The 26,742-nt window shown below is 40.2% G+C and overlaps 1 protein-coding gene across 1 annotated transcript in view; it reads right to left on the reverse strand.

Moving 5' to 3' along the window:
* Window positions 1-747: 747 nt before the first annotated feature.
* The window catches only part of ITGB6 (integrin subunit beta 6), a 61,130-nt gene continuing 35,135 nt past the window's right edge, over window positions 748-26,742 (reverse strand). The window contains exons 10-17 of the mRNA XM_084643422.1: window positions 26,358-26,447; window positions 19,320-19,454; window positions 18,667-19,084; window positions 17,331-17,553; window positions 14,668-14,765; window positions 10,184-10,303; window positions 5,258-5,424; window positions 748-858 (exon numbers count right to left, since the gene is read on the reverse strand). Coding sequence (XP_084499548.1) covers window positions 757-858; window positions 5,258-5,424; window positions 10,184-10,303; window positions 14,668-14,765; window positions 17,331-17,553; window positions 18,667-19,084; window positions 19,320-19,454; window positions 26,358-26,447 — 1,353 coding nt within the window. The 3' untranslated portion in view covers window positions 748-756. The remainder of the gene's footprint in view (window positions 859-5,257; window positions 5,425-10,183; window positions 10,304-14,667; window positions 14,766-17,330; window positions 17,554-18,666; window positions 19,085-19,319; window positions 19,455-26,357; window positions 26,448-26,742) is intronic.

Raw genomic sequence — 26,742 nt, forward strand, 5'->3', positions numbered from 1 at the left:
ACCTCTCCAGTAGAACTCAGAGGAAAGAGGAGGAAGAGATCTGGCTGTGCTTAAACAGGATTCACTTTTGGCAGTGCCTTAGGATGGGTCCTTAAAGAAAAAGGTAGAACATCAAAGGGAGAAGATTCAGGGGCAGGGAAGGAGACAGGCAAAGAAAGAGGGAAAGGCAAAGAGGTTGAGGAGATATTTGTGTGAGTTTTGGATCCATGTAAGCTAGGCTATAAATTCAGTTGTTTCTGATGAAATCACTAGGGGGTCCTGATCCAGGCCCATAGTTTGGCATCAGGACCCCCTAGCCCTGCTGGCATTAAATTTTTTATTTTATGTAAGCCAACAGCGTAGACTGATTGTGTTTGGGTATACACCATGTGTTGGGCACTGTAGTGTGAACAACGTGAAGTAAAATTCACCATAAATAGCAAATACAAGTTAGACTTACCAAAATGTGCTTACTGATGATGAATTTTTATTCTATTTGTGGAGCAAATTCCACAGAAATCGTCAGTGCTTTTTTCTTTAAGACTAATTTGTGGGTCTGAATGTTAAATGTGTTTCTTTGTAACGTTCCTCTTAATTTTTAGTCATACAGCAGTTATCTACAATACCTTCAATACACACAAAATATATTTGCTCTAGCTGAATTATATCACTAAGATGTGCTAACAAACATCCATGTAATCAGTTATAAAGAAATAAAAACAAAATAGTGCTTTTATATTTCTTGTCATTAAAACTAATTTTCCAGTGTCTGAAGTGCTAATAGAAATCTGCAGTAATGTCCACTTTTTGCTTTTCTTGGTGCTTGTAAGTTACATTTTTAAATGTAGTTGTTGAGCCTCTGTACAGGGGATTTGTTCCCTAAAAACAACAACAAAAGAAAAAAGCTAGTAAGTTAAATATAATTTTTCTTAAATCTGCCATTTGACCATTGACTCATTTGCATATGTATGTAGGTGCAATCCATTAACTTTAATGCTACCTCTTTAGCTTTACAGCAGTGTGGGTCATCATCATGTAAATGATTCCTGATCTGATTCAGTCTGGTGATGCAAACCACACACAAACTCAGTAATATCTTTCATTCCTTATATGTGCAAGTAATGTGCTTATTGCTGCATTACAGAATATAGCAAGTAAACTTGTCATGTGCGGATCCACTGAAGATCGTAATATGGCATAATTATGATCAGGCTACACAGAGCATAACAAATCAATCCAGAACTAGGAAAAATGTAACAAACAAACCTGCCTCCCAGGTTAAAAAAACAAATCTAGTGAAACAGTATGTTGTCAAAGATGTAGTTAACCATGTGTCTTAGATTATTTTCATGCAGAGCATCATGACTGGATCATTCTAGAAGGAAAAGACTATAAAAAGTGTTTTCTGTAAAGGGTCATTTAAATTGTTTATGCTGCCACCATTCCCCTACTTGATCTCTGCAGGCTACTCAGATGAAAGGGTTGTTTCCCTGGTCCCTTGATAGTAGATGTAACAGAGTGGCAGATCAGTCTAAAACTTCCCAGTTTTAATCACATATAACTATGAATAATCAAATAATAGATTTATTATTTCTAGCACTCAGAACTATGGGCCCAGTAAAAAACAGCAATAGATGCGTTTTAAAATGATAGTAAGAACACTGTGTACACTTATTACAGAATTAAAAACTTTATATACAGGAAAAGGAGTACTTGTGGCACCTTAGAGACTAACCAATTTATTAGAGCATAAGCTACAGCTCACGAAAGCTTATGCTCTAATAAATTGGTTAGTCTCTAAGGTGCCACAAGTACTCCTTTTCTTTTTGCGAATACAGACTAACACGGCTGTTACTCTGAAACCTGTCTTTATATACAGGAGAAGTCATGCATCAATCCCCCTTCAGGCAAGTGTGCTTTGCTGGCCTGCGCCTGTGGAATAAGATCCCTTCCAGTGGTATCAGCGGTTTTGTGCTATCTGAAACTACAGATCTCCTTGCCTTGAGGATTACAAAGCTGTCTAAGTTCTTAACACACAGTCATTTACCACCCACAATGAGCTTGAGCACTCCTTCTCCCCTTGAGGCCAGTCCCTCACTGAACCACCTTCCTTACGTAGGCACTTAAAAGTTGCCTCCAGATGGCATTTCTGCTTTCAACATTGACACTGAAATGTCTCTCCTCAAAGTTCCCCATCATATCGCCGAATCCTTCAAGCAGAGTGTGTCTAATTACACAGATGGTCGAATTATATTTTGCAGTACAATTTCCTGAATTATTTTTAGGGGATTTTTAGGCAAATTCTCTCCATTCTTCTTCCACTTTTCCCTCATTCTAACAATCTTCAGGTGAATCCCCCATGCTCACCCTAGACCCACAGAAACTGGCTGGTTGCAGCTTTCTCAGCAGCTTGTCAATGTTATGGTCAGATGCAGCTACTGGAGGCGAGGTGTCCTGGCTCTCGTACGGATTCCCTCTGTGGTCTCTAGCAAGTGCCTTAACTACCTCAGTTGTCTGTGTGCAAAATGGTGCTAATACTACTTTCCTACCTGAGGATTAGTTAGATGATGATGGAGAAGTGCTTTGAAAATGAAAGGTGCTAGATAAGTATTAGGTAATGCATATCAGTTCCAGCTTTAATTAATTACCAACCCGTGTAAATGCGCAATGTGTTATTTTCTGTTTTAGATTTTTAACCACAAAGTTTGCACCTTAATTTCAGTTATGTGCCAATCCTAGATAAAATGTTCTGTAGTCACTTTGGGGGTGGGGGGGAATGATTCACCATTAAACTGCTCTGTTAATGTTAAAGATATTACTCATTTGTCAAGCCTGTTTTTTTTCTATAAAAACATAAATTTGTGCCAATTAGTATATGTTATGTATATTTACATAAATGTGTTCATTGCTTCTTTTAATCATGTTTAAACAAAGTTGTAGCAACTCACTAATCTGCAGTTGATATTGCATGTCTTTTCAGGTCTGCTGGTTAACCCAGTTTTACTGCTACCAACACAGTGAAATGTCACGTAACAGTTTTCTCTTTGAATAAAAATGTTCTCGCAAAATGCTGCTTTTATATGCAAGTAGTACTAATGAGGCAGTTAAAGTGTTTGTTGTATAGCAACATTGACATTACCATTATTTGGCCATGCAGAGAACTAAGGGGGAGTAAGAGCTGTTCAGAGTGTGGCTCTGGCTACAGGGGGAGATCAGAGAATGCTCAATCAGGACTCTCCACTATAAGCAAGTGGTGTGTGGGGGGAAGACATGGGATGGATGGGGCAGGGAATGGGAACCTTGGGTCCACCACGCTACTCACCAGTCAGAATAGCTGGCTGAGTTCACAGGGTGGGAGAGCAAACTGCACTCCAAAACAGGGGTGAAGTAACTTACTTAGAGGAAGGGGAGAACTGGAGTGGAATTGTATTTCTGAGACATAATTCTTTGCCTGATCTTCTCTTGGAACGGCACAGTTGCACACTGTCCCTTGCTCTGGACTGAGCTTAGTGGCTCAATTTAGCTCAAAGTGCTTTCCAAACTATGTTGTAAGCTGCTGAGTGCCTTCAGTCTTCATAGTCAATGGAAGTCGAGGATGCTCAGCTCCTCACAAGATCAGGGTCTCTGATTTTGCTTACCCATGTAGTACAGGCATTTCTGGGGTGAAATGCATCAGCTATTTAAGAGATGAGCCTAAACCTTGGAACAAAGTTCACAGCTTACACCTAGCTCCATAACATAAGAATGGCCATACTGGGTCAGACCAATGGTCCTTCTAGCCCAGTATCCTGTCTTCCGATAGTGGCCAGTGCCAGGTGCTTCAGAGGGAATGAACAGAAAAGGTAATCATTAAGTGATCCAGCCCCTGTCACCCATTCCCAGCTTCTGGCAAACATCCCCAGCTTAAACATCCCTGAACATGGGGACAGTCCAGATCCAGAACCTTGACATTTGGGAGTTTGGTTTTGCCTGTTATAAAACTTTAAGGGTACACAGTAACTTCACCAAATAGTTTAAGACAGGAGTGAGGAATACAATAGCTGAGAGTACAGGAAGAATTTAGATAAGCTGAATGTAGTTGAAATTTGGGCAGCTCACTTCACCCCTGCTCTTGTAGATAGCTCCCCTGGGATTTTTAATATAACAATATGTCAACTCCAAAGCTATGCACTTCTTTCAGAACAAAACCTGAAACAATGCAGAAAACCTCTGTGGTTCCAAGCTTTGGATGAAAACGAGGCTTCTTTATCTTTTACACAAACTTTTAGCCGAGGTTCAGGATCCTGAGATGCATGTAAACCTCAGAATGCTTAAGTGGCCTCCCACTTTCCCAAAAGGTCTCCTCCCACCACAGGCCTGTGATCTTTCATTTATCTGTTGTCAGTCTTCTTGGGGCATAGCAGTGGCTTCCCCATCTCCTACCAGTGTCACTATGGGAAGCTAACAGGCCTTGGAAATACCTTCTCTCCCACTTTCAGCAAGAGAGGTGGAAGTGGAAGACATATGCTGTCAGAATTCTATTCAGCTCTACTGTAGTCAGACACTTCAGACTGTACCACATGGTTAATTAGGGAAACCCCAGGGATTTTCAGGGCTAACACTAGGTATGTTAATGCTGGTTTCCAGTGCCCTTTGTCTGGCCTCACTGATTTTCCCTTCAAAAGCACCTTTATTTTCCCTCCTATTTCTTCACCTACATCTTACCAGCGTTGGCTAACCAAAGGCATTATGGAAAAATTCTTGGAGTTAAATTGTACCTATTTTTCTTTCTCAGATGTGGAGAATAATGTAGTGACTGGTCCTGCTGAAGTGTGTCAATCATGATGCTACTCTGCTCAGTGTTTCTTTGCCTTAGTCAATGAATCACTATTTAATTCATCATAATACTATTGCAAAAAAGCAAAAGTTCCAGGCAGAAGGAACAGGGGAAAAGGAACATGTGATATTTACGGGAACAAGACTGTGCCTCTAATATTAATCAAGCTATTCACTAACAGATGTATATAAAATGATTCATTAGATGCCCTTGTCAGTTAAAAAACTGACATCTCAGTGCATCATATTTGTGCGTGGAAGAAATAAAATGAAGAATATTAAAATCCATCTATTTTTCATTCATTCCTAAAAACCCATTACAATTTTAATTTATAGCATGCTATATAGTGAAAAATCTACCGACACAAGAGCATGGTTTGGGAAATCTGTCCAATTCCTTTATTATTTGAGAACCATTGAGCCAAATCACAGAGACTTATATAAAATTAATGCAAGTACATACCGTTTGCCATTTGGCCTTTGATCTTTCTGCTTCAAACTTGGCAACCTCTTTTCGGTCTTGAAAAGAAACTAGCAATTTCCATATACAAAGTAGAACAGTGCCCATCAGAAGGATAGCAAGAGAAACACCCAGCATTATCATTGGAATGTTTGGAGGCTGTGGGCAATCTGTGGAAACAAAGCAAGGTATAAGTGTTATTTACAAGTATAGCTAATTAAAAACAGCTGAGAGGAACCTGCTTGTTTTCCTTGCTGGGTGTTGCATGTGCCTTTTCTTTCAAGTTCATGTACGTTTGCAGTCCCTGAATACAAACCCAAGAATTCAAAGTGAAACTCAGCTGAAATATTTCGGAGTAGCAGCTGTGTTAGTCTGTATTCGCAAAAAGAAAAGGAGTACTTGTGGCACCTTAGAGACTAACCAATTTATTTGAGCATAAGCTTTCGTGAGCTACAGTTCACTTCATCGGATGCATTCAGTGGAAAATACAGTGGGGAGATTTATATACATAGAGAACATGAAACAATGGGTGTTACCATACACACTGTAACCAGAGTGATCACTTAAGGTGAGCTATTACCTGAAGCCACCATTTAGCTCCGATTTCCGTGAAATTCAAACCAGGTTTAGGAAAAGGTTTGAGAAACTGGCCCAGAAGGATTATACTGCAAGGGTAAAAAGTATTCACTACGGAGGTTTCTCATAGCTCTAATACAAAATTAACTAGATACAGATTCTCTGGACTAAATTTGGAACACCAAAAAAAAAAAAAGTGATTTTTCCAAAATAAATGAGAAAAGTGGTTGGCTTAGTGGTAGCATGAAGTCTCACAATAGTCTCACTTCTTGGATTTACGGCACTCAGGCATATTGCAGAGGGAAAGATGCTGATTAGATTGTCGGCTTTTTAGTGGATGACTACTAAAACTTATGCTCTAATAAATTTGTTAGTCTCTAAGGTGCCACAAGTCCTCCTTTTCTTTTTACTAACACAGGGAAACAGCATTGGTGAAATGGAGAAGCTTGGGGGAAATGGCATCTCAAAAATAAAGAAAAGCAAGAAAATCCAATATTCCCCTTCAGATGCCTCAGATGTGGGACTGGGATTTGACTCATATAAATAAGATTAGAGTTGCTCGGATAAATTTACAACAGAACCATTTTCCATCAAAGAATGCAGTTCTGTCGAAAATCGAAACACTGGGAAATCATGTCAATTTTGCAGAAAGTTCATTCAGGAGAAAAAACAAGGGGAAAAGTTCAGACAACGTTGAAATGTCTCATTTCAACATTTTCAGCATGAAATATTTCAATTTTTTATATTGAAACAACTTTGGAATTTTTAAAACCCTGTATGATTCCTTTATATTACAATATATAATGTAACATTTTTTAAAAAATCATAATATCAGTGAAACATCTTGATTTTGTCCAAACAAAATGTTCCAATTGATCCAAAATGATTATTTTTCTGGAATTTTCCTTCATGGAGCATTTTGAAATGTTCAGGTTTTGTTCTGATTCAGAGTGAAGCCAAATTTTGAATCAAAATTCTCTGCAAAACAGAATTTCCATTTTTCACACAGGTCTAAATGAGATATAGAAAGACTTCTGCTGTTTTCTTATGTCCACTGCCATAATGTAAACAGTATTGCTAACCTAGCTCCCACTCGAGTCCATGACAAAACTCTCATTGACTTCAGTTGGGCAGATCAGACCCCTAGAAACTAAACTGAAGTTGCTTTGTCTTGGGCTCCATTGATTTGAATATACTCAAAAATACAGACATGGTTTTGCCCACGTGAATCCACTGAGTTCTGAACAGATGTCATTGTCAGCCCTATTTGAAATGGTCATGTCCTTTTCATTCAGTGACCAAACCTCATGAGTAAAGATGGAGTGAAGGTAAGCTGAAGTATTGGATAAGGAGATACTGCATAAAATCAGATGCCCAATTTTCAAACAAAAGCACCTAAGTAGGACTCAGAATAACACATTTGATTGCTCAGTTTGGTACTTCAGTGCATATATGTTCATTATACACACCTGGGTGCTAATTACAAGGGTTCAGGTGTGGGATTTGTAAAGTTGTTAGGGTGCCTGTGTTTAAAAACAGGAACTAACATCTTTGAACCAGACAGAAGTATTCTAGACACCTCATTTTTGGAAATGTTTCACTTTCATTTCCATGGTGAATGTAAGTTGTTACCATGCTAGAAGTTCAATACCACTTTTTAAATGGCTTCATTTTGTTGTTGTTCTATAAATGCTAGCTAGCAATCCTAGATCAAACATGGGCATTTTAGAATAGAAAATCAGTATTATTCTGGGATAGATTTTTTTTCTAGAACTCAACATAATAATAGGCTTGTAAAGCCAAGAGGGCATGTTCTTTTTGTCAGCTCTCAATTAAAGGATCATTTTAATATTAACCAGTATTACTCATAAAAGTACATTACTATTTTATGAAATTTTCTTCTGAACCATGGTCTGATGACATTTAGAATTCATTTCAGTTTGGCATAATTTACACACATTTTATTTTGCATGACTATTTTGATTGATGTCATTACGCAACTCATTTTGAGAGGTCTAGTTTGAACACTGAAGGAAGGCATTAGCTGTTCGTACAGACTGAACTTCAGATCCACAAGTGAAAATGAGCTTTGGAGTGTTCATGGTGTTCTCATCTTATTTCACATTTGCATACATCACAAAACCACAGCATAATTGTTCCTCTGCTTGAGACAGGCTCAGAAGTGGAACAGATTAGAATTTAGGTTTATTGTCAGAATTCTGTGGGGAATGCTCCAAAGCATTTGCATGCAGTGTGCCTGTGTTAAGCTATTTCTATCAATCCTTTTTAAATAAACACAGTAAATATATTTAATAAAGAGACTATCCTACAGCTATGAAAATATTTTATGATCTTGAATCTGGCGAGTGCAGTTTACACGTGTATACCTTCCATCTTTTTTGTAAAGCTTTGTTGCAACATTCTTTGGTATAAAGCTACTGTATATAATGGCACACTACTATTATTAAACAATAATATTCTTACAGAAGTAGCTGATTATTTCCAGTGCAATCACTTTAATTCCTGAGACAGATACTGCAGAAACACTGCACGCAGAATTAATAAAGAAGATGAATGGCTGGAGAACTTTTCCAAACCTCAAGTTATACTGCCAGAAGGAAAGCAAGCATGTGCAGTGCTTTCCTTAATGATGTAACTAACTTTTAGCAGTGAGACACTGGGTGCGTCTAGGGTTGGCAGGCATCTGGTTTTCGACTGGACTGCCCAGTTGAAAAGGGACCCTGGCAGCTCCAGTTAGCTCTGGCTGTTAAAAATCCAGTTGGCGGCACAGCGGGGGCCTGGGGCTAAAGCAGGCTCCCTGCCTGCTCTAGGTCTGCGCAGCTCCCAGAAGCAACCACTATGTCTTTGTGTTCCCTGGTGCATGGGTGACCAGGGAGGCTCCACGTGCTGCCCCTGCGCCAACTGCCAGCTCCACAGCTCCCATTGACCGGGAACCACAACCAATGGGAGCCGCAGGGGCGGCACCTGCGGGCACGAGGGCTGCGCACAGAGCCTCCCTGGCGACCCAAGCACCCAGGGACTTGGCGGTCACTTCCTGGGAGCCGCAGTAAGCACCACTGGGACCCTACTCCAACCCCCTGCCCAGAGTCCTGTCCCACGCCCAAACTCCCTCCTGGAGCCCTCACCCTGCACCCTCCCAACACCCCAACTCCCTGCCCCAACTGGGAGCTCTCTCCCATAACCTGAACCCCTAATGTCTGGCCCCACCCCTAGCCCAGAACCCAGACCCCCCACATCCGAACCCCCTACCCCAGGCCAGAGCCCTCTCCTTCACCCCAAACCCATCATTCCTGGCCCCACCCCAGAGCCCATACCCCCAGCTAGAGCCCTCACACCGCACCAACACCTCAACCCCCTGACCCAGCCCTTTGAAAGTGAGAGAGGGTGGGGGAGAGGGAGCGACAGAGGGAAGAGGTGTTTGGTTTTGTGCCATTAGAAAGTTGGCAACCCTAGGTGTGTCCAAAAATGTATTTGTCTGCCTGGAAATAGCCTGTCTAGTAATTGAGAAGAAGAGTGTGTTCTCTCATGTCCCACATAATTAGGATCTTTAAATGAAAGACAAGACAAGACAAATAACACAATAGATAAAGAAATATTTTTAAATGAAAGGACATACCTTATTAAAAATAACTGTTCAATATCTAGGGTAACTTTGTGAAAATCATTCAAAACTTGGTAATAGTGCTGTGTTAAATGTAATTATGTGGGCTAGGCATGATTTTAAAAATATTTGCACATCATATAAAATATTTGCTTCATCATGTCTAGTGTAGCTATTATGGATACTTGTTAATCTATTAAAAATTTTTTGTATCTATATGAATAAGATTTTACAGGTAATTTGTCATGTAATGTGATGGTATTTGGTATCATCATCGTTTTCATAATGTTTAGTACTCCCATAGTACTTTTGAAAAAACTAACTAACTTATCCTCACATCACTTCTGTGTTGTAGAGAATTAAATGTTATCCAAACTCTACAGATAAGAAAATTGAAACAGAGAGAGAGAGTGACTTGCCTCAAGGCCACAGAGGGAGTCAGAGCTGGATTTAGATCAGCAATGTCTCGCTCCTAGCCTTGTGCTCAGTCCACTAGTCCATACTGCTAGTATTGCGAGAACAGTCATGTCTCATTTCAACATCATATGAAAGAAATATTTTAGAAGGTGCTTTTTTTTGGTTAGGTAGAGAAATACTATTAACACAAGAAAACACAGTACTGTACGTAACATCTCAGTTTGCTAATCTTCCAATATGTATGGCTTGATTCTCCCAGCTGTACTTTTAATTCACAATGTGTATATATTAAAAACGTGATATTAACAACTCACCTTTCTGCTTTATGCTATGAATGATTGTCCTTCCCTGTTCATCTGTAGCCATTAGAAATGTAGTAACACATTCATTTTCCCCTTGTAACGAGCAGGGAATAGATTTATCCTTTGAGAAATCTGTGGAAAAAAAAGCCACCCAGTAGGTCAAGTGCAATTTAACATGTAATAAAAAGAGAGACTATGGATTAATATGCGTCATGGCCTTTTCACCATATAGTAAAGACAGGAAGAGAACTGCAGAAATATCCTAAGAATGTCCGCTATATTTAACAACTTTTTCTTCCACTCTAAATGGCTTTTTGTTTTTGTTTTAGATTTTCCACGTATGTTTCAGAAGAGTAGGTCCAGGTGTTGTCAATCTGCACTGACCATCAAGTGCACCTATCAATCTGCTGCAGTGTGAATTTCAGTGAATTGCAAATACTTCCAAGACACTTTCCACCATTTGTCTAGGGAATAGAATAGCCCTGATTCTAGTACAAAGTAAACAATATGTTCTCTTTGGCTTAGAGCTACTGGTAGTATGTCTAGATTACGTTTCAGAAGTAGATAGTCACATTTCAAACAGATACTGATACCTTTAAAAGGACTACCATTTATTCCTTCCACAATGCAATTCCTAAAGAATACTGTGGCATGTATCGTGACAATAATAAAATATAAATTAATAACAGAAAACTGTAGTTGTGGGATCATTGTAATGTGATTCAGAGGAAGGCAGATACAAAAGTAATCCATTATGACAATCTGCCCAGTTTTACTTGCCCCTTCACTTAATGTATTTGTGCGGGAAAACTTAATCCAGGTTTTTTTCAAACCTTTCCGAAGTAGGGAACCTTTCATGGTGAGTTCATTCAAGAGGTGAGGGGTGGGAATGAATAGTTGTGGCAGACAGCAAATAAGAAGTAAAATGATTGGAATCTGAGACTGTATATCCAATTCCAGAAGTGCCACAATTCCAATTCTAACATTATATAATATCTTTATATTTAGAAAATACCCTTCATTTTTAGCAACACCTGCTAACTCCTCTATAGCTGAACATCTGTTGTTGCTTCTGTTATAAACTACAGTTTCACGACATGTACACTATAACTCAGCTCTAAAAATTAGCTTTTACTTTTAATGAATTTTTAAAAGAAGCCTGTCGGTCTTTGTTATTTTTAGATAGATGTGAGAAAACTAGAAGTTTGTCAAATGGATTTTTAAAAATGAAATGTTATTGGTGTTTAAGGCTCTATTCACCACTCCTTCAGACAAAACTCCTGGGAGTTTGGCTGAGTAAGGAGTGCCAAATAGATCAACCTAAACCTCTCAAACATCCAAATCACAAAAAAGGAAACAAAGAAAGAATGAATTTGGCTTACAATAATGGAATTTTAAAGGAAGCTATTGTACATACAAAATGTCAACTTTCATTTACTACGTATCACATACTTTCATATAATTTGGCCTTTATTTATATCAGACATAGGGATGCAACATGGCCACATAGTCAAGTGATTACAAGAGAATCTCAGTTTTCATTTAAAAAAAAAAGTAAGTTTCTAGTTCTCAGTACAGTAAAGAAAAGCTTGAAAAATGTGACCCAAATGCATTCAAAAAGGCTCAAGAACCAGAAGGCAAATAAAAGGAACCCCAAATTTATTACTTTTTAAAAATGCCATAACTCAAACTAAGCTCAGGATTTTTCAGGGCTTGACTCCAGAGTTTTGACAACACTGCTTTAATTTCTTAAATTTTACTTACACTGAATATATTCATTCCTCCTCCAAGGTGTCCCACTGTTTTAGTATATGAGGTCATTAACACTAGGTATTATCTAGGTTTTTAAAAAATTCATACTGTGGCAAGATGGCCGGTTTTAGTCTGGTGGGCCCTGCGCTTTTCTTGGCGGGGAGCTAAGATGCCCCCCTTGGCCCTGCTCTGGGGTGCCGAGGGCCCCGCTACTAGCCCGGGAAGGTGATAGAGGAAGGAAGCGGGGGGAGGGGTCTGGGTTTGCTCCTCGCTCTGAGTCCCAGCCTCTCTCAACCCCTGTGGGTTTCTTACCCTCATCCCCCTTAGGTGGGGGTTACCCTCCGTCCTTAGATGCGGGAGGGAGGGAGGGAGTCTCTCTGTCCTGCTGGGCAGGGTCTCCCTTACTCCAGTTCTCAGGTCTTCCAAATCTCTGAACATACCTCCAAGCTCCAGTCTTTTCTTCTTCCTCCTCCTCTGTCTGCCTGATGCAGGGGGTTTTATTAGGTTCCTAACAGGGCCTAATAAAATTGACTGCAGGTGCTCCAATTAATCTGCAGCCACCTTCCCTAGTCTACAGAGAACCACACCTTAATTAGCCTTAAGTTTATATATCTAGCACTCTCCCACTGCTCCCTGGCCCTCCTGTATCACAATACAGCCCACTGTAGTGCACACTGAGCTTTTAACAACAAGACAACACAAAAATATGTTTAGTAGACATTTGTAATTTGCACTAATTATGGTATCTGTGGCCATGATCCAGTACCTTACTCCAGTTTTATACCAGCATACCACCATTGATTTCAGCAGAGTTTGAAATCAATGGAGTTACACCAGTATAAAACTGCAATAACACAGTGGAGAACTGGGCCCTGAGAACACACAAAACTCAGTTAAACCTCAGTGGGTTCCTGGACATGCTAGTGGATGCAAAAAGAGTTTTAGATTGCAGCATTAATCAGGTCATCTGGAAAATTTCTTGTTTGTCTTTTTAAAAAGGTATCCCTACTGCTCCCCATCTCAAAAAAGAAACAAGAATTTAAATAAAATAACAGTAAGGAGCTGATTTTAAAAACAAATTTATCTGAAGAATAAGGATAAAAAATGTACACATCAGTTCAGGGGCGCTGGAACTAGGGACGCTAGGGGTGTGGCAGCACTCGCTGGCTTGAAGTAGTTTCCATCATACGCAGGTCTTACAGTTTTGTTCAATGGCTTTCAGCATCCCCACTACGAAAACTGTTCCAGCTGCACCAGTTTAATTCCTTCTGAAGTGTTTCAGCATTGTAGTGGGTCAGGTAGCATGCAAGGTTCACCCTAGGCAGCAGGACTATAGGATTAGTGCCTTAGGTTTACGTTGCACTGAGATGGGAAGCTGACACCTTTAAAGGGGTGCCTCCTCTTAAATGTTCTTCATTATGCCAAAGTGGGACAAAATTGCAAATAGATCTGCCGCTTATGCTCCTTTGAGTTCTTTTCTAATCATACTGTCCTGGGCTTTTAAAATTGCTTTATTGTGACTCATACAAAGAGTAGACCTGATAGGATGTGTGTGCGGAGCACAGTTAGGGGAGAAGTATGAGAGCACACTGAACCCTGGCTGTGCATATGCCTTAGGGATGCAGCGCATAGCAAGTGCCGGGCCCTCTCCCCAATCTGCAGCTCATTTCCCTGATCCTCTTCTCTGCCTGACTCCATAAGCTGGGTGAGTATGTTCCTCCTAACCCTGCTCCCTGGCTTGTAGCTCCATACCTAGCTACATGGAGGGACACATGCCTTCTTGACCTTTCCTCAGTTTCCTTCTCTGGCTCCTGTGGGACATACAGATTTTTGCGACTACCTCAGCATTTTTAGATATTTACAATTTTTAATACTTAACATTAATTTGACAATTTCTCTTCATCCATGAAAAACAGTAGCATAAAGTAGCACCTATATAAACTCAGAAACTTCAGCACCTCCACCAGTTGTTGTGTTATATTGACGCCCTGTTGGAGCGTAGGGACAAGAACATTCAAGTGAGCTTCCCGCACAGCGCTTATAAACGTGACGCTAGTGCTTAAAAAGTAGGAAGTGAAACGGACTCTGCATAGAGCACTGCCAAGTGCACAAAGCAGGCAATCTGAAGAAACAGACAAAACCATGTATGTGTATTTGTGTGTATTTATGTTTAGAAAAAGCAATGATATTGCTTAGCGGTCTTGTTTAAAGTTTTATTTCTTTGTCTATGAGGGTAATATTTTATTCAAGGTCAATTTCTGTCCTGGAAGTTCTCATGGACTGCAATGGGATCACTGCATATGCATCTGAGGGCCGAAATCACAATGAAACTTATGGGTTGGGTATAATTTTACACCTAGATGCTTTTGTCATGATACTACTTTCATTGGGAGTTTGTATTAGGGCACATAAGACTAAAATTCAGCCATAGGTGGATTATAGTTTTCAAAAGTTTGTTAGGAAACTAGGTGTATAGTGGTGAGTTAATTAATCTGAAGAGATAAATAGATAGTTCTGACTGCTATTAATAAGGATCTTTTCAGTGCAGTACTGTATATGTTGATAGATAGTGATAGGATCAAATAACCAGTATAATTTTTGGAGCCAATCCCATGGAAAAAAACTACGTATGTACTGCAGTAATTTTCAGATACTGTCTACACCTTTATGTAAAACTAATGAAAAATGAAGCTACAATTAACAAGGCAGACAACAAAAGGCAGTTAAATAAAAGATGTACAAACCTTCTGCACTGTTGACAGTTGCATCAACTAATCTACATTTTTCACTGCATTCTGCCTGTGACTGGACATCAGAAGCCAAATGACACTCTATGCAGCTCCTGTGAAAAATAATTCAAAAGCTCATCAATCGCCGTCTGTTGCAAAGCACAAATATAAAGAGGAATACATATGCTGTCTACTTTTTAAAAAGAAGCCAACAAAAGGTCTTGTGCTAGAGATACAGTAGTTCTCAGAAATGTGATATGTATTGCCTCAAGAAAACCCCTGAATAAAGGTACTGTAGTTAAGTACTCTTTTGCCCTTTTTCTTGCTAAGCTCTTGTTAGTTACCAGACAGAACCCCAGGCAACATTATTCATGTATGTCTGCTAAAGAAATGGGGTTACTTATACATAGCATTCATTTTTAAAGATAAAGGTTCTGAATTAAGCCTTCACTAAATACTTGTCAGAAGAATGTCTACCAAATGGACTAATATGTGAGGAGGCTGGGAACCTAATATAAATCTCCCTATGTTTAAAAATCTCTTAAGTAACGTGTTATATTTACCAAGTGACTAAAAACATGTTTAGGTATCTTAACAGATGTCTCTCAAATATGATTCACTTGTCTCAGGAGCTACTAACATAGATACTAATTAAGCTGATGCAAGTTATTGGCAAAAGTAACTTCAAAATATCTTATTTATTTTATTTACTTGTACAATGACTGGAATATTTAAAAACAAACTCGGGGTCTGATCCAACTCCTGCTGAAGTCAATAGAAAGTCTCCCAGTGATTCAATGGGACCTGGAGTGGGTCTAGAGTCTACTAGCGGAATAAAGAAAATACATAAATGAAGTTCACATAAGAAAATTGTTGTTGCAAAGTATATTGGAACAATTCTAGGTTTAAAGCATTGACTGGATTCAGAGGCTGAGACTCTGAGAAGAACAACTCTGTAGGACTATCTAAAAAGAAACTGGCCATCACAATTGTTGCATTGAATTACATACCTCCATGAGAATAATGCTGAGAGTTCTGTGATTCTTTTCATGGGATGGGGTGACCTTATCACGCACAAGTGAAGCAGTGAATAGACTACATGAGTGGGTAAGGGGATAGTCGCTATCAAATGTAGATACATTCAGTGTTGTTGGTGTTTTGGTCATATTTGCCATGTTTCTCAAACTACTGCCCTTACTTTCTCAGCTGCCTAACCATGTCTCAGTCCCCTCTGACCTGGTCTCTTAACTTAGCCATGTCTTCCACATCTTCTCTCTCTTGGCTTTTCCAGCCATATGTTTCAGCTGTCATGGCAGTGACAGAGAAAGAGGAAAGATGAAAAAGTTCTGACAAATGGATGATGTGGAATATATTTTTAATATACTAACTAAATGCCCATCAGATAACTATATATCTCCTATTAGTCTGCTGAATTAGAGTATAAACAGATTGATATATTTACTGCATAATGTACTTATACTCAAGGGCTATGTTTACTCAAAATATTATGCACCTAGCCCATGCATGCGAGTCTTGAGCAAACTGTATTGCCCTTTTGGGACCTGATCCACTAGTTGTACAGAGCCATGGTGGTGTAAGTTACACATCATGGAACTGGTTCCTTTCTCATTTACAATGCTATATTGAGAATAAGGCAATGGAATTCCAAAGTGGTAAAGACATTGTGGGAGAAGAAGCAGGCCTCAGGTATAAACCAATGTAAGTAGCAGAGTAGCGATACTTTAATGTAACTTGCACTGATTCAGCACTCCATGAACGTGCAAATGTACTTTGCACCACTACAGTATTCTATGGGGAGCAATTCAAGCACCTTGCCTAATTGGGCAGTTATGCCTACTTAAATCAAGGCTGAATTTATCCTTGGAAGATTTGGCGATAGTGCAGGCATATGAATGTGTGTGTTTAGAGGCTCTGCTTTTCTTACCCTCTTTTTAGATGCTTTTACTGATATACCCTCACATGCAATATCTTTTGCATATCTCAATGAAGATGAAATCAGTGCTTCTTTGCCACTTACAATCAGTCTCAGGTTGGCTTATACCTGATGCATAACTTACACCACTGCTTTTATCTCCACTGAACTCATCCAGACACACCTGTAGCAGCTGGACCTGCTTAATCCACGCAGCATTTAGCTGAATTTGGTATTTGAGTTGCTATATATGTGTAAAGCTGGTGTAGCTTCTGAGAGCAGAACTTAGCCTAATGAATCCATAGACATAAATAAATTAACAGTCATGTTGTAAACTTTATTATATGTTCCTTCCCTGTCTGTTTTCCTTTCTGTGATATTGGTTATGTTGCGGTGTTGTTGTTCTGTTCCATGAACAGATGTCAGTATTGCTCAGCTGAATTCATCGTGGGGCTTCTTTGTACAACCAAGTAGCAGAAGTGGAAATGTGACATGGTGCTCTGTGCCAGCTGAAACTAGGGGAAGTATTTTTCCTAAAGTTCATTTTGAGATCTAGCGGATCAATGCTGAGAAATGTTTGGTTTCTGCATTATGATTAGATTGCACAGAAGAAGCAGAGAAGCTCTTAGGTTCTAGGACCAACACCCAAGAAAAATGTGGTGGGAATAGCACCCCAGAGCTATTAATATACTGTACACGTCTGAATGAAGCAGAAAATACAAACATGGTAAAAACAGTACCTTACCGTTTGGAACTACAAGGATCACCACACGTAGGGCATCTTTCACATGTGCTACCCGAGGCCCCGGGATTTGTGCAAACACATGTTCCACAAATGCATTCACCTCTTCCACTACACAGTATTCCATCCTCAGAAACACAGGAGTTAATGTCAGTTGTGCAGTTACAATATTCACCAGTCCATCCCCTGTGGCATACACATTCACCACAGTCACAATCACCATTACCTAGAAAAGTAATGGTTATCCTGCCAGGTTAGTGTTTTCATTTAAAAGTGACAAAAGAAATCATTACAAGCATTCTATTTCAGAATGCACATTTTCATTACTACCAGCACCTCTCATATTTAAAAAAAACCCCACCCTTTTCAATGTATAGTTAAACATAAAGGGCCTGATTCGCATCTCACTTAAACTAGTGCAACTCTATTCACTTTAATGGAGTCACTCCTGATATATGTGGGTGGGAGATAAGACTCGATCCTCCAGATTGTCTTTTCATTGACACTGGGATAACTCCAACCTATCTGATTCACTACTGTGCTACTTCAGAGAGATGCCAGTTTAACTCTATTCCCATTGTTTTTAATGGACTTGTTCTGGATTACAACACAGTAGCAGATAGAATTCAGTCCAGAAGAAGAAAAGAAATATAAAGAGCCTGATTCTTACTTCACTGACACTGGTGTAAATCAAGAGCAATTCCACTTATATCATTGGCATTACTGGTATAAAACCAGTGTGAGATCTGAATCAGGCTGAAAGGGATTAAATTCAGGAGGGCATACTTGGATAATTATCAAAAAGAGAAATGTTACAGTTTTGGGGACAGATCTGGAAATGACAAAATGAGACACACACACTCTGGAGTTGACAATAGCCTGGCGGTTAAGGCACTCACCTGGGATGTGGGAGACACAGGAACTTGTCCTAACCACTGGGGTACAGTCCCTCATTCTCTCTGGTCCAATTAATATTTAATTATTTATTTGTAGAAAATGGAAGAGCTCCAACAGGAAAGATTGAGACACTGCTGCTATAGCATCACAATTAGGGCACTCACCTGGCATATGGAAGACCCATGAGCTGGGACTCCCACATGCCAGGTGAGTGCCATAACCACTGGGCTGTGGGGTATTCTGGGGTGGGAAGGGATCTCTCTCTCTCTCTTTCTCTCATTTTTTTGCAGAAATTTTTGAAAGGTCCTGATTTCATGCTGATGTGGAATGAAAACAAATGTCAAAACCATGAAATTAGCTCACATCTGGAAATACTCCTATAATGAGGGTTACATCTACATAAAAGGTTATAGATTTTAAAAATAGTTTAAGGGGGACATACCTCCACATTGCACTCCTTTAAATCTCACACAAGAGAAATTGTCACATTCGCAGTATGGCCCATAAATATTTCCGTACACAGAGAAATGGCAAATACACTGCCCGCAGTAACAGTCACCTCTCCCGCTGCAGGAGCTCTGCTCTGGAGACCTTTTACAGGAATTTGTGCTCAGGGAGTTTTCATTACATTCACAATAAGGACCCATGTAGCCAGGGTTGCAGGCACACACTCCACACTCAAAAGAGCCCTTTCCTTTGCTGCATTTGGAACTGTTCATCTCAGCCTCTTTCTGACAGTTACAGCTGCATTCTAGCTGAATATCAATTTCCAGGGCATCACTCAGGCCGACAGGCTTTATTACAATCTGCCTCCGCCTTTTCTCACAGGAAGGTAGGCTTACTGTCATGTTGAAAGAGACCTGGAAAAGAAAATATATTAACCATTCATGGCTGCAGCATACTAAATGCAAAGAATACTCTGGAAATATAATGCACAGCCAAGAACAAGAATTTATTAGGTATTGCCTAATAACTCTCAATTTGTTTGGAAGAGATTTATTAAATAAAGGAAGCAAGATTTCTGCCTTGGTGTTCTAAAAATCTCTCTCATTTTTACAGGAATGAACGTCATCTGAGAATCTGTTATCTACTTACTGTGTCTCCCACTTTTATATGGGAACATTTCCTCTGGCGCGGAAAAATAGTACCATTGTTACAGATTGCCGTGAAAGACAGATTGAGTCCTTCTGTGTCTCCTAACACCTCCAGCTCCACTTCAGATCGCAGCTCCTGAAAGAAAAGGAACACGATGGATGCAATGGTTGCTAATGCTCCACGTCTTTGTGACGTATATTGGAAAAACACAACCGTATCTGTGCAGTAAAGAATTCCGGATTTTGATACTTTATTTACATACTTCTTTCTTACAAGAAAAATGGAAAATGAACAAAGTATTGGCCTTTAGGCCAAAGTCGACTGCCATATCAGCTGAATATCTGATACCAGAATGACCATATCCTGCATTTGTAGGGGAATGTACTTAATGCTCTAATAAGTCTTCTTTCATTTCTAAGTACTTTGCTCCCTTCTGTAGGTTTTAATTTAGCCCTAGCCTTATTGAGGAATTTATATGATCACTATGCTAACACTGTAGCTTTCCTTATTTAGCATGTAACCTTGCAGTCTTTGCTCAGGCATGACACCCAGTTTTGTCTGAGAATAGCCAGAGAAAAGACTCCAGGATTTGGCCCTATCTTTCCAGTACCAAAGCCAGCCCTAATCCTTTGGCTCTGGCTCACTCCCTTGTGTAAATCTAAGTTTCTTCTTCTTCCTGTTTTCGTCTGTTCCCCAGGTGGAAACTCTTTCAGTTTATGAGCTTTTGCTTGGATTTCAAAATGGATTCAGTAATGCCAGAAATTATGCTACTGTTGCTTTAGGAAGAGAGACTCTTCATGCTGCTCCCTGCGCTCCCTCAAACTCTGCTTTCTGGTTTTCATTCTTAAATGTTTTTGTATTACACTTCTGAAAATATACTGAGACTTAATCCAAAGATCACTGAAGACGGTGGCAAGATGGACTCCTGTGGACTTTAATGGGATTTCTAATTCAATCAATAGCGTGCATCAGACTAAACCTCAGATTACATAATCCGTTTGATGGGAAATTTTCAAAAGCGCTTAAGGGATTTAGGAGCACAAGCCCCACTGACTTCCAATGGGATTTGTGTTCCTAAGTTCCTTAGATGCTTTTGAAAATGTCCACTTTTTCTTAAATTCCCTGGAGACTGTCAGGTGAGTCATCCTAATGAATGGGACCACTCACTTGAGTACAGGTTTGCAGGACTAGGTGCAATGGGCATTAGCTGAAACTTCAAGTGGAATATGTATAAATTTGCATAACTGTCTCATTTGTATAAGCTTTGGATTCTCTACATTGTCTGTTTATCTACCTCATTTTAATTATATCTTTCCATCTGAAAAACCTCACTGAGGTATTATTTTAATAAGATAAAGGATAGCAGCACATTTGTTAAGCAAGATGTTTAATATATTCCTTTAGCTCCAAATCCACTCTACAGCACACAGCTTGAGCAACAAGGCTGTGCAGTGAGGATCAAGTTGGGGAACTGCATGGGATGCAATCTCTCCCTCTTTGCTGCTACTCCAGCCCAAGGCTGAAGTAGCCTCTGTGCTGCCTGCATCTCCCTCTGAAGCAGGAAGATTGGCACATCCTCTCGCTCTGCTGTTCCCCAGCCTTCTCTGTTTGGAAGCACAAACGAACCTCCTTAGAGGGCTCTAATTCAGCTGGCAGGTTCTGTGCAATCCGTGTGTGGCATCCCCAAATTCTGCCCTCTCCAGGCAGTGGAACTATATAGTTTCTGCTGCCAGCAAGGTCTTGTGTGCACATATAGGGAGGGGACAGGGACTTACGGTAACCCTTAGTGCAAGTTATATTATTGCCAACTCCAAGCATTCAAAAATTATGAGTCCAGCCCCGGAAAATCATGAGATTTGCTTAAAAATCATGAGATTAAAAATAATAAATTTTGTGTTCTTTTGATTTGCCATCTGGTGTGGGGATGTTTAGGGTCACATGGTGAAGCTTTACTCTGCAGCCATGAAGGCAAGAAAATTCCTTAAAAACAAACAACCCGCCTCCCCCCCCCCAACCAAAGATTCTCAGACAGTAACAGATTCCAGCAGCCGGGGCTCTAACAAAAGCCTCAGCTACCATAAGAATGATGCTAAAATAAGGAGAGTTGGCAATGCAGACTTTATAAGATGTACCACACAATAGGCTTATTTTCAACTCCTCACTCCATCAGCTAGATTGGAGGTCCAGGGCTGAAACTGAGATGCAGCACGGCAAAACTATTTAAAAGTGAAATTGTAATTGTAAGTACAAATTAAATGCTGCTGTGCATTAGCCCATTATCCTTTTGGTCAGATGGATGGGATGGATCTTTATCACCATGTCTCCATTTTCTATTTGTGAAATGTTTTTTTAAATTAAAAATATGTATCACCTTCAGCTGAAAATGAATGGAAATATGGGGTCAAACTCCACCCTGTATTCACCTCCATGACTTTAAAAGAAGACTCACATCTAGTGGGTTACATGGGCATAACTGGGATCAGAATCTGGCTCCCAAGTACAGTGAGCATTAAAATGTTCCTGCAGAAGCACTTTTAACTCAAAAGAATTCCTGAATGAAACAGACATCAGCAGTGTTACAAACTTAAGCCTTTGCCAGCAGCTCCCTTGATCAAAACTGGTCCCTGGTCTTTTTAATATATTATTCCTTCAATCTTTCTTACCCTGTAAGCCAAAAGAGACGTGGGTGCTGGAGAGAACAGAATTCTTTGTATTTTTAAGAATGCTGGAATAACTTGGGGATCAACAGGCTTGATTTCAGATATTATGCAACTTGAATGAGTGCTTTGAAGACACAAAGCTAATACAGAATTTAACCTTTGTCAAAGCAAGTAGCGACATGCTTACTGGAGACTATGAATCACACTGGAGCGGCAGGAGGGGGGGGAACATGAGAACATTATACAACAAATATTTTGACAGCTCATAGTTTCCTAATTTGCTTACTCCCACTGAAGATTTTAGAGGCCAATATATCTGAGTGATATTAATAACTTGAGTTTATATAGTGCATTTCATATAAAGAACAAAGCATTTTAGAAACATTCACAGATTGAACCTAACACCACCCTTCTGAGGTAGGTAATTATTATTATTTCTATTTTACAGATGGGGAAACTGAGGCAGAGAGAGACACTGCAAGGTGACACAGGAGTGTGGCAGAGCTGGAACTAGAACCTAGAATTTCTAAGTCCCAATCATGTGATTTTCGACAAGTCCACCTTTATTCCCACCACAATTTCAGCTTTTCTAGGCTCCCACCAAATATAAGGAAATGGTGTTTCATTCAGTGAGGCATCACTTCATTTTTATTAAAAATATTCTGCAAAATAAATATTACCCTCAAGGAGGTGGGGAGGAGGATTTTCTTAGTGTTTGTGTTAACTTGCTTTTTGTGCTTAAAAGAGTTTCAAACTAATGGAATAATTAACCTTTAACATTAATAAAACGGGCACGAATAAATTCTGAAAGTCTCTCAGCCAGGAGGCCTTGATTAATATATGGCACCACAGGTATCTATAGGAGGCTCTCATTGGCACTCCACTCACTCTCTGCCCTGATCAGAGGAACCCTGTACTTTTCAAACTACCCACTCTTTGTGGAGTGCTGAGCAATGTGGGAGCGGCCAGGATCCATTTTCCAGCTTCACTTCCCTTGCAGATAGTAAGTAAAAGTGGCGTTTCATCCATTAAAGGTGGGGTAACAGTATCTATGTCCTAAAATTCCATCCTCAATTAATCCTAACAGAAGGCATTTACCCTTAGTCCTAAATTAAACTCCAGAGGTGAAATCCTGGCTCCACTGGACGTTTTACCATTGACCTCAATGGGGCCAGGATTTCACTGCAGGTCTGTTACAATAGTAGTCCTTGATTGATTGATTTTAAAATGCACGGTCGTATTTTTTTTTTTTACATTACAGAAAATCTGTTGGTGTTTATTAGAAACTCATAGTATAAAAAGCTATTACAATTAATTATAAAAGATTTCATAATTTGTGCTACTTTTTTCTTTGTCCTGCAAATCAAAATAATTTTGTAGAACATATTAGAGATATGATACAAATAAAGGATGCGAGAATAAAAAAGCACAGGAAATGATAATTACAAAAAGGGGTTTTTTTAAAGGTAGTAATTGTTAAAGTACATGCTTGTAATAAAGAAAAGCGAAGTAAAGAAAAACAAAACAAAACAGAGACTAACACCCTCAATATATTACTATAAATGTACCCAGAGAGATTCCAGTTTTTCCATATCCTTCTTGTAGTGTGGGGCCCAAAACTGGACACAGTACTCCAGATGAGGCCTCACCAATGTCGAATAGAGGGGAACGATCATGTCCCTCGATCTGCTGGCAATGCCCCTACTTATACATCCCAAAATGCCATTGGCCTTCTTGGCAACAAGAGCACACTGTTGACTCACATCCAGCTTCTCGTCCACTGTAACCCGTACGTACTTTTTTGCAGAACTGCTGCTGAGCCTTCGGTCCCTAGTCTGTAGCGGTGCATTGGATTCTTCTGTCCTAAATGCAGGACTCTGCACTTGTCCTTGTTGAACTTCGTCAGATTTCTGTTGGCCCAATCCTCCAATTTGTCTAGGTCCCTCTGTATACTATCCCTACCCTCCAGTGTATCTACCTCTCCTCCCAGTTTAGTGTCATCTGCAAACTTGCTGAGGGTGCAATCCACACCATCTTCCAGATCATTTATGAAGATATTGAACAAAACTGGCCCCAGGACCGACCCTTGGGGCACTCCACTTGATACCAGCTGCCAACTAGACTTGGAACCATTGATCACTACCCGTTAAGCCCGACAATCTAGCCAGCTTTCTATCCACCTTATAGTCCATTCATCCAGCCCATACTACTTTAACTTGCTGGCAAGAATACTGTGGGAGACAGTTTCAGAAGCTTTGCTAAAGTCAAGGAACAACACGTCCACTGCTTTCCCTTCATCCACAGAGCCAGTTACCTCGTCATAGAAGGCAATTAGATTAGTCAGGCATGACTTGCCCTTGGTGAATCCATGCTGACTGTTCCTGATCACTTTCCTCTCCTCTAAGTGCTTCAGAATGGATTCCTTGAGGACCTGCTCCATGATTTTTCCAGGGCCTGAGGTGAGGCTGACTGGCCTGTAGTTCCCAGGATCCTCCTTCTTCCCTTTTTAAAAGATGGGCACTACATTAGCCTTTTTCCAGTCATCTAGGACCTCCCCTGATCGCCATGAGATTTCAAAGATAATGGCCAATGGCTCTGCAATCACATCCGCCAATTCCTTTAGCACTCTCGGATGCAACGCATCCGGCCCCATGGACTTGTGCACGTCCAGCTTTTCTAAATAGTCCCGAACCACTTCTTTCTCCACAGAGGGCTGGTCACATCCTCCTCATGCTGTGCTGCCCAGTGCAGTAATCTGGGAGCTGACCTTGTTCGTGAAGACAGAGGCAAAAAAAGCATTGAGTACATTAGCTTTTTCCACATCCTCTGTCACTAGGTTGCCTCCCTCATTCAGTAAGGGGCCCACACTTTCCTTGACTTTTTTCTTGTTGCTAACATACCTGAAGAAACCCTTTCTGTTACTCTTAACATCTCTTGCTAGCTGCAACTCCAGGTGTGATTTGGCCTTCCTGATTTCACTCCTGCATGCCCGAGCAATATTTTTATACTCATCCCTGGTCATTTGTCCAATCTTCCACTTCTTGTAAGCTTCTTTTTCGTATTTAAGATGAGCAAGGATTTCACTATTAAGCCAAGCTGGTCGCCTGCCATATTTACTATTCTTTCTACAGATCAGGATGGTTTGTCCCTGTACCCTCAATAAGGATTCTTTAAAATACAGCCAGCTCTCCTGGACTCCTTTTCTGCTCATGTTATTCTCCCAGGGGATCTTGCCCATCAGCTCCCTGAGGGAGTCAAAGTCTGCTTTTCTGAAGTCCAGGGTCCGTATTCTGCTGCTTTCCTTTCTTCCTTGTGTCAGGATCCTGAACTTGACCATCTCATGGTCACTGCCTCCCAGGTTCCCATCCACTTTTGCTTCCCCTACTAATTCTTCCCGGTTTGTGAGCAGCAGGTCAAGAAGAGCTCTGCCCCTAGTTGGTTCCTCCAGCACTTGCACCAGGAAATTGTCCCCTACGTTTTCCAAAAACTTCCTGGATTGTCTGTGCACCGCTGTATTGCTCTCCCAGCAGATATCAGGGTGATTGAAGTCTCCTATGAGAACCAGGGTGTGCGATCTAGTAACTTCTGCGAGTTGCCAGAAGAAAGCCTTGTCCACCTCATCCCCCTGGTCCTGTGGTCTATAGTAGACTCCAACCATGACATCACCCTTGTTGCTCACACTTCTAAACTTAATTCAGAGACTCTCAGGTTTTTCTGCAGTTTCATACTTGAGCTCTGAGCAGTCATACTGCTCTCTTACATACAGTGCAACTCCCCCACCTTTTCTGCCCTGCCTGTCCTTCCTGAACAGCTTATATCCATCCATGACAGTACTCCAGTCATGTGAGTTATCCCACCAAGTCTCTGTTATTCCAATCACATCATAATTCCTTGACTTTGCCAGGACTTCCAGTTCTCCCTGCTTGTTTCCCAGGTTTCGTGCATTTGTGTATAGGTAGTTGAGATAACCCGCTGATCGCCCCTCTTTCTCAGTATGAGAAAGGCAGTATCAGGTTTATGTCCCTATTTGTATTTCCCCACATAATCTTAAACACATTCAATTTTATTTCGTGACTATATTCCCTCCTTTAAAAACATTAGAACAACCTCACAGCGGCACCATCACATAGCTAAAGCAGAGAATAGCATTCTTAGTGCATTGTTTTCCAATATCACTGCAAAACAGTGTGATGTATATGCTCAAACATTTGAACGTGTGTGTTCTTTTTTTCAGGACCGACGGAAAGTTTCTGTAATGCTGGGCATCTGTGCACAACTGATGTGCTTATTGTAAACAACAGGATTTGTTTTCACCAAATCACAATTTAATATCTGAGAATAGCAGACATGCAAAAGGAGAAGTATGTTATAAACATACCTTATATGCATCAATGATCAATTGGAGAATATTTCCAGAATCTTTCTGAAGTTGTCCAACAGTAGCTCCAGGAATAAGTTTGGCATAATTCTGTAAAGAGCAAGTACAAAATATAGGCTTGAGCTGTTAACAATAATTTGAAAGCATAAATTCGTAATAGGTGATATGGTCCATCTTGCTGGCAACCTCCCTCACCCCCCAAACCCATAACTACCAATCTAAAGAATTATAAGTAGGATTTTCAAAAGCACCTAAGTGACTTCAGAGTGAGCACAAGTCCTGTTGAAAATCAATGGAGGAGCACAAGTCACTTACGAGTTTTTGAAAATTTCACCCTATAGTGTTCTCCAATTAAAATGAAAATATCCTCTCAACAGTTCTATTT

This window comes from Lepidochelys olivacea (genome assembly GCF_965140295.1).
Source record: "Lepidochelys olivacea isolate rLepOli2 genome assembly, chromosome: 11".
NCBI lineage: Eukaryota > Metazoa > Chordata > Testudines > Cheloniidae > Lepidochelys > Lepidochelys olivacea.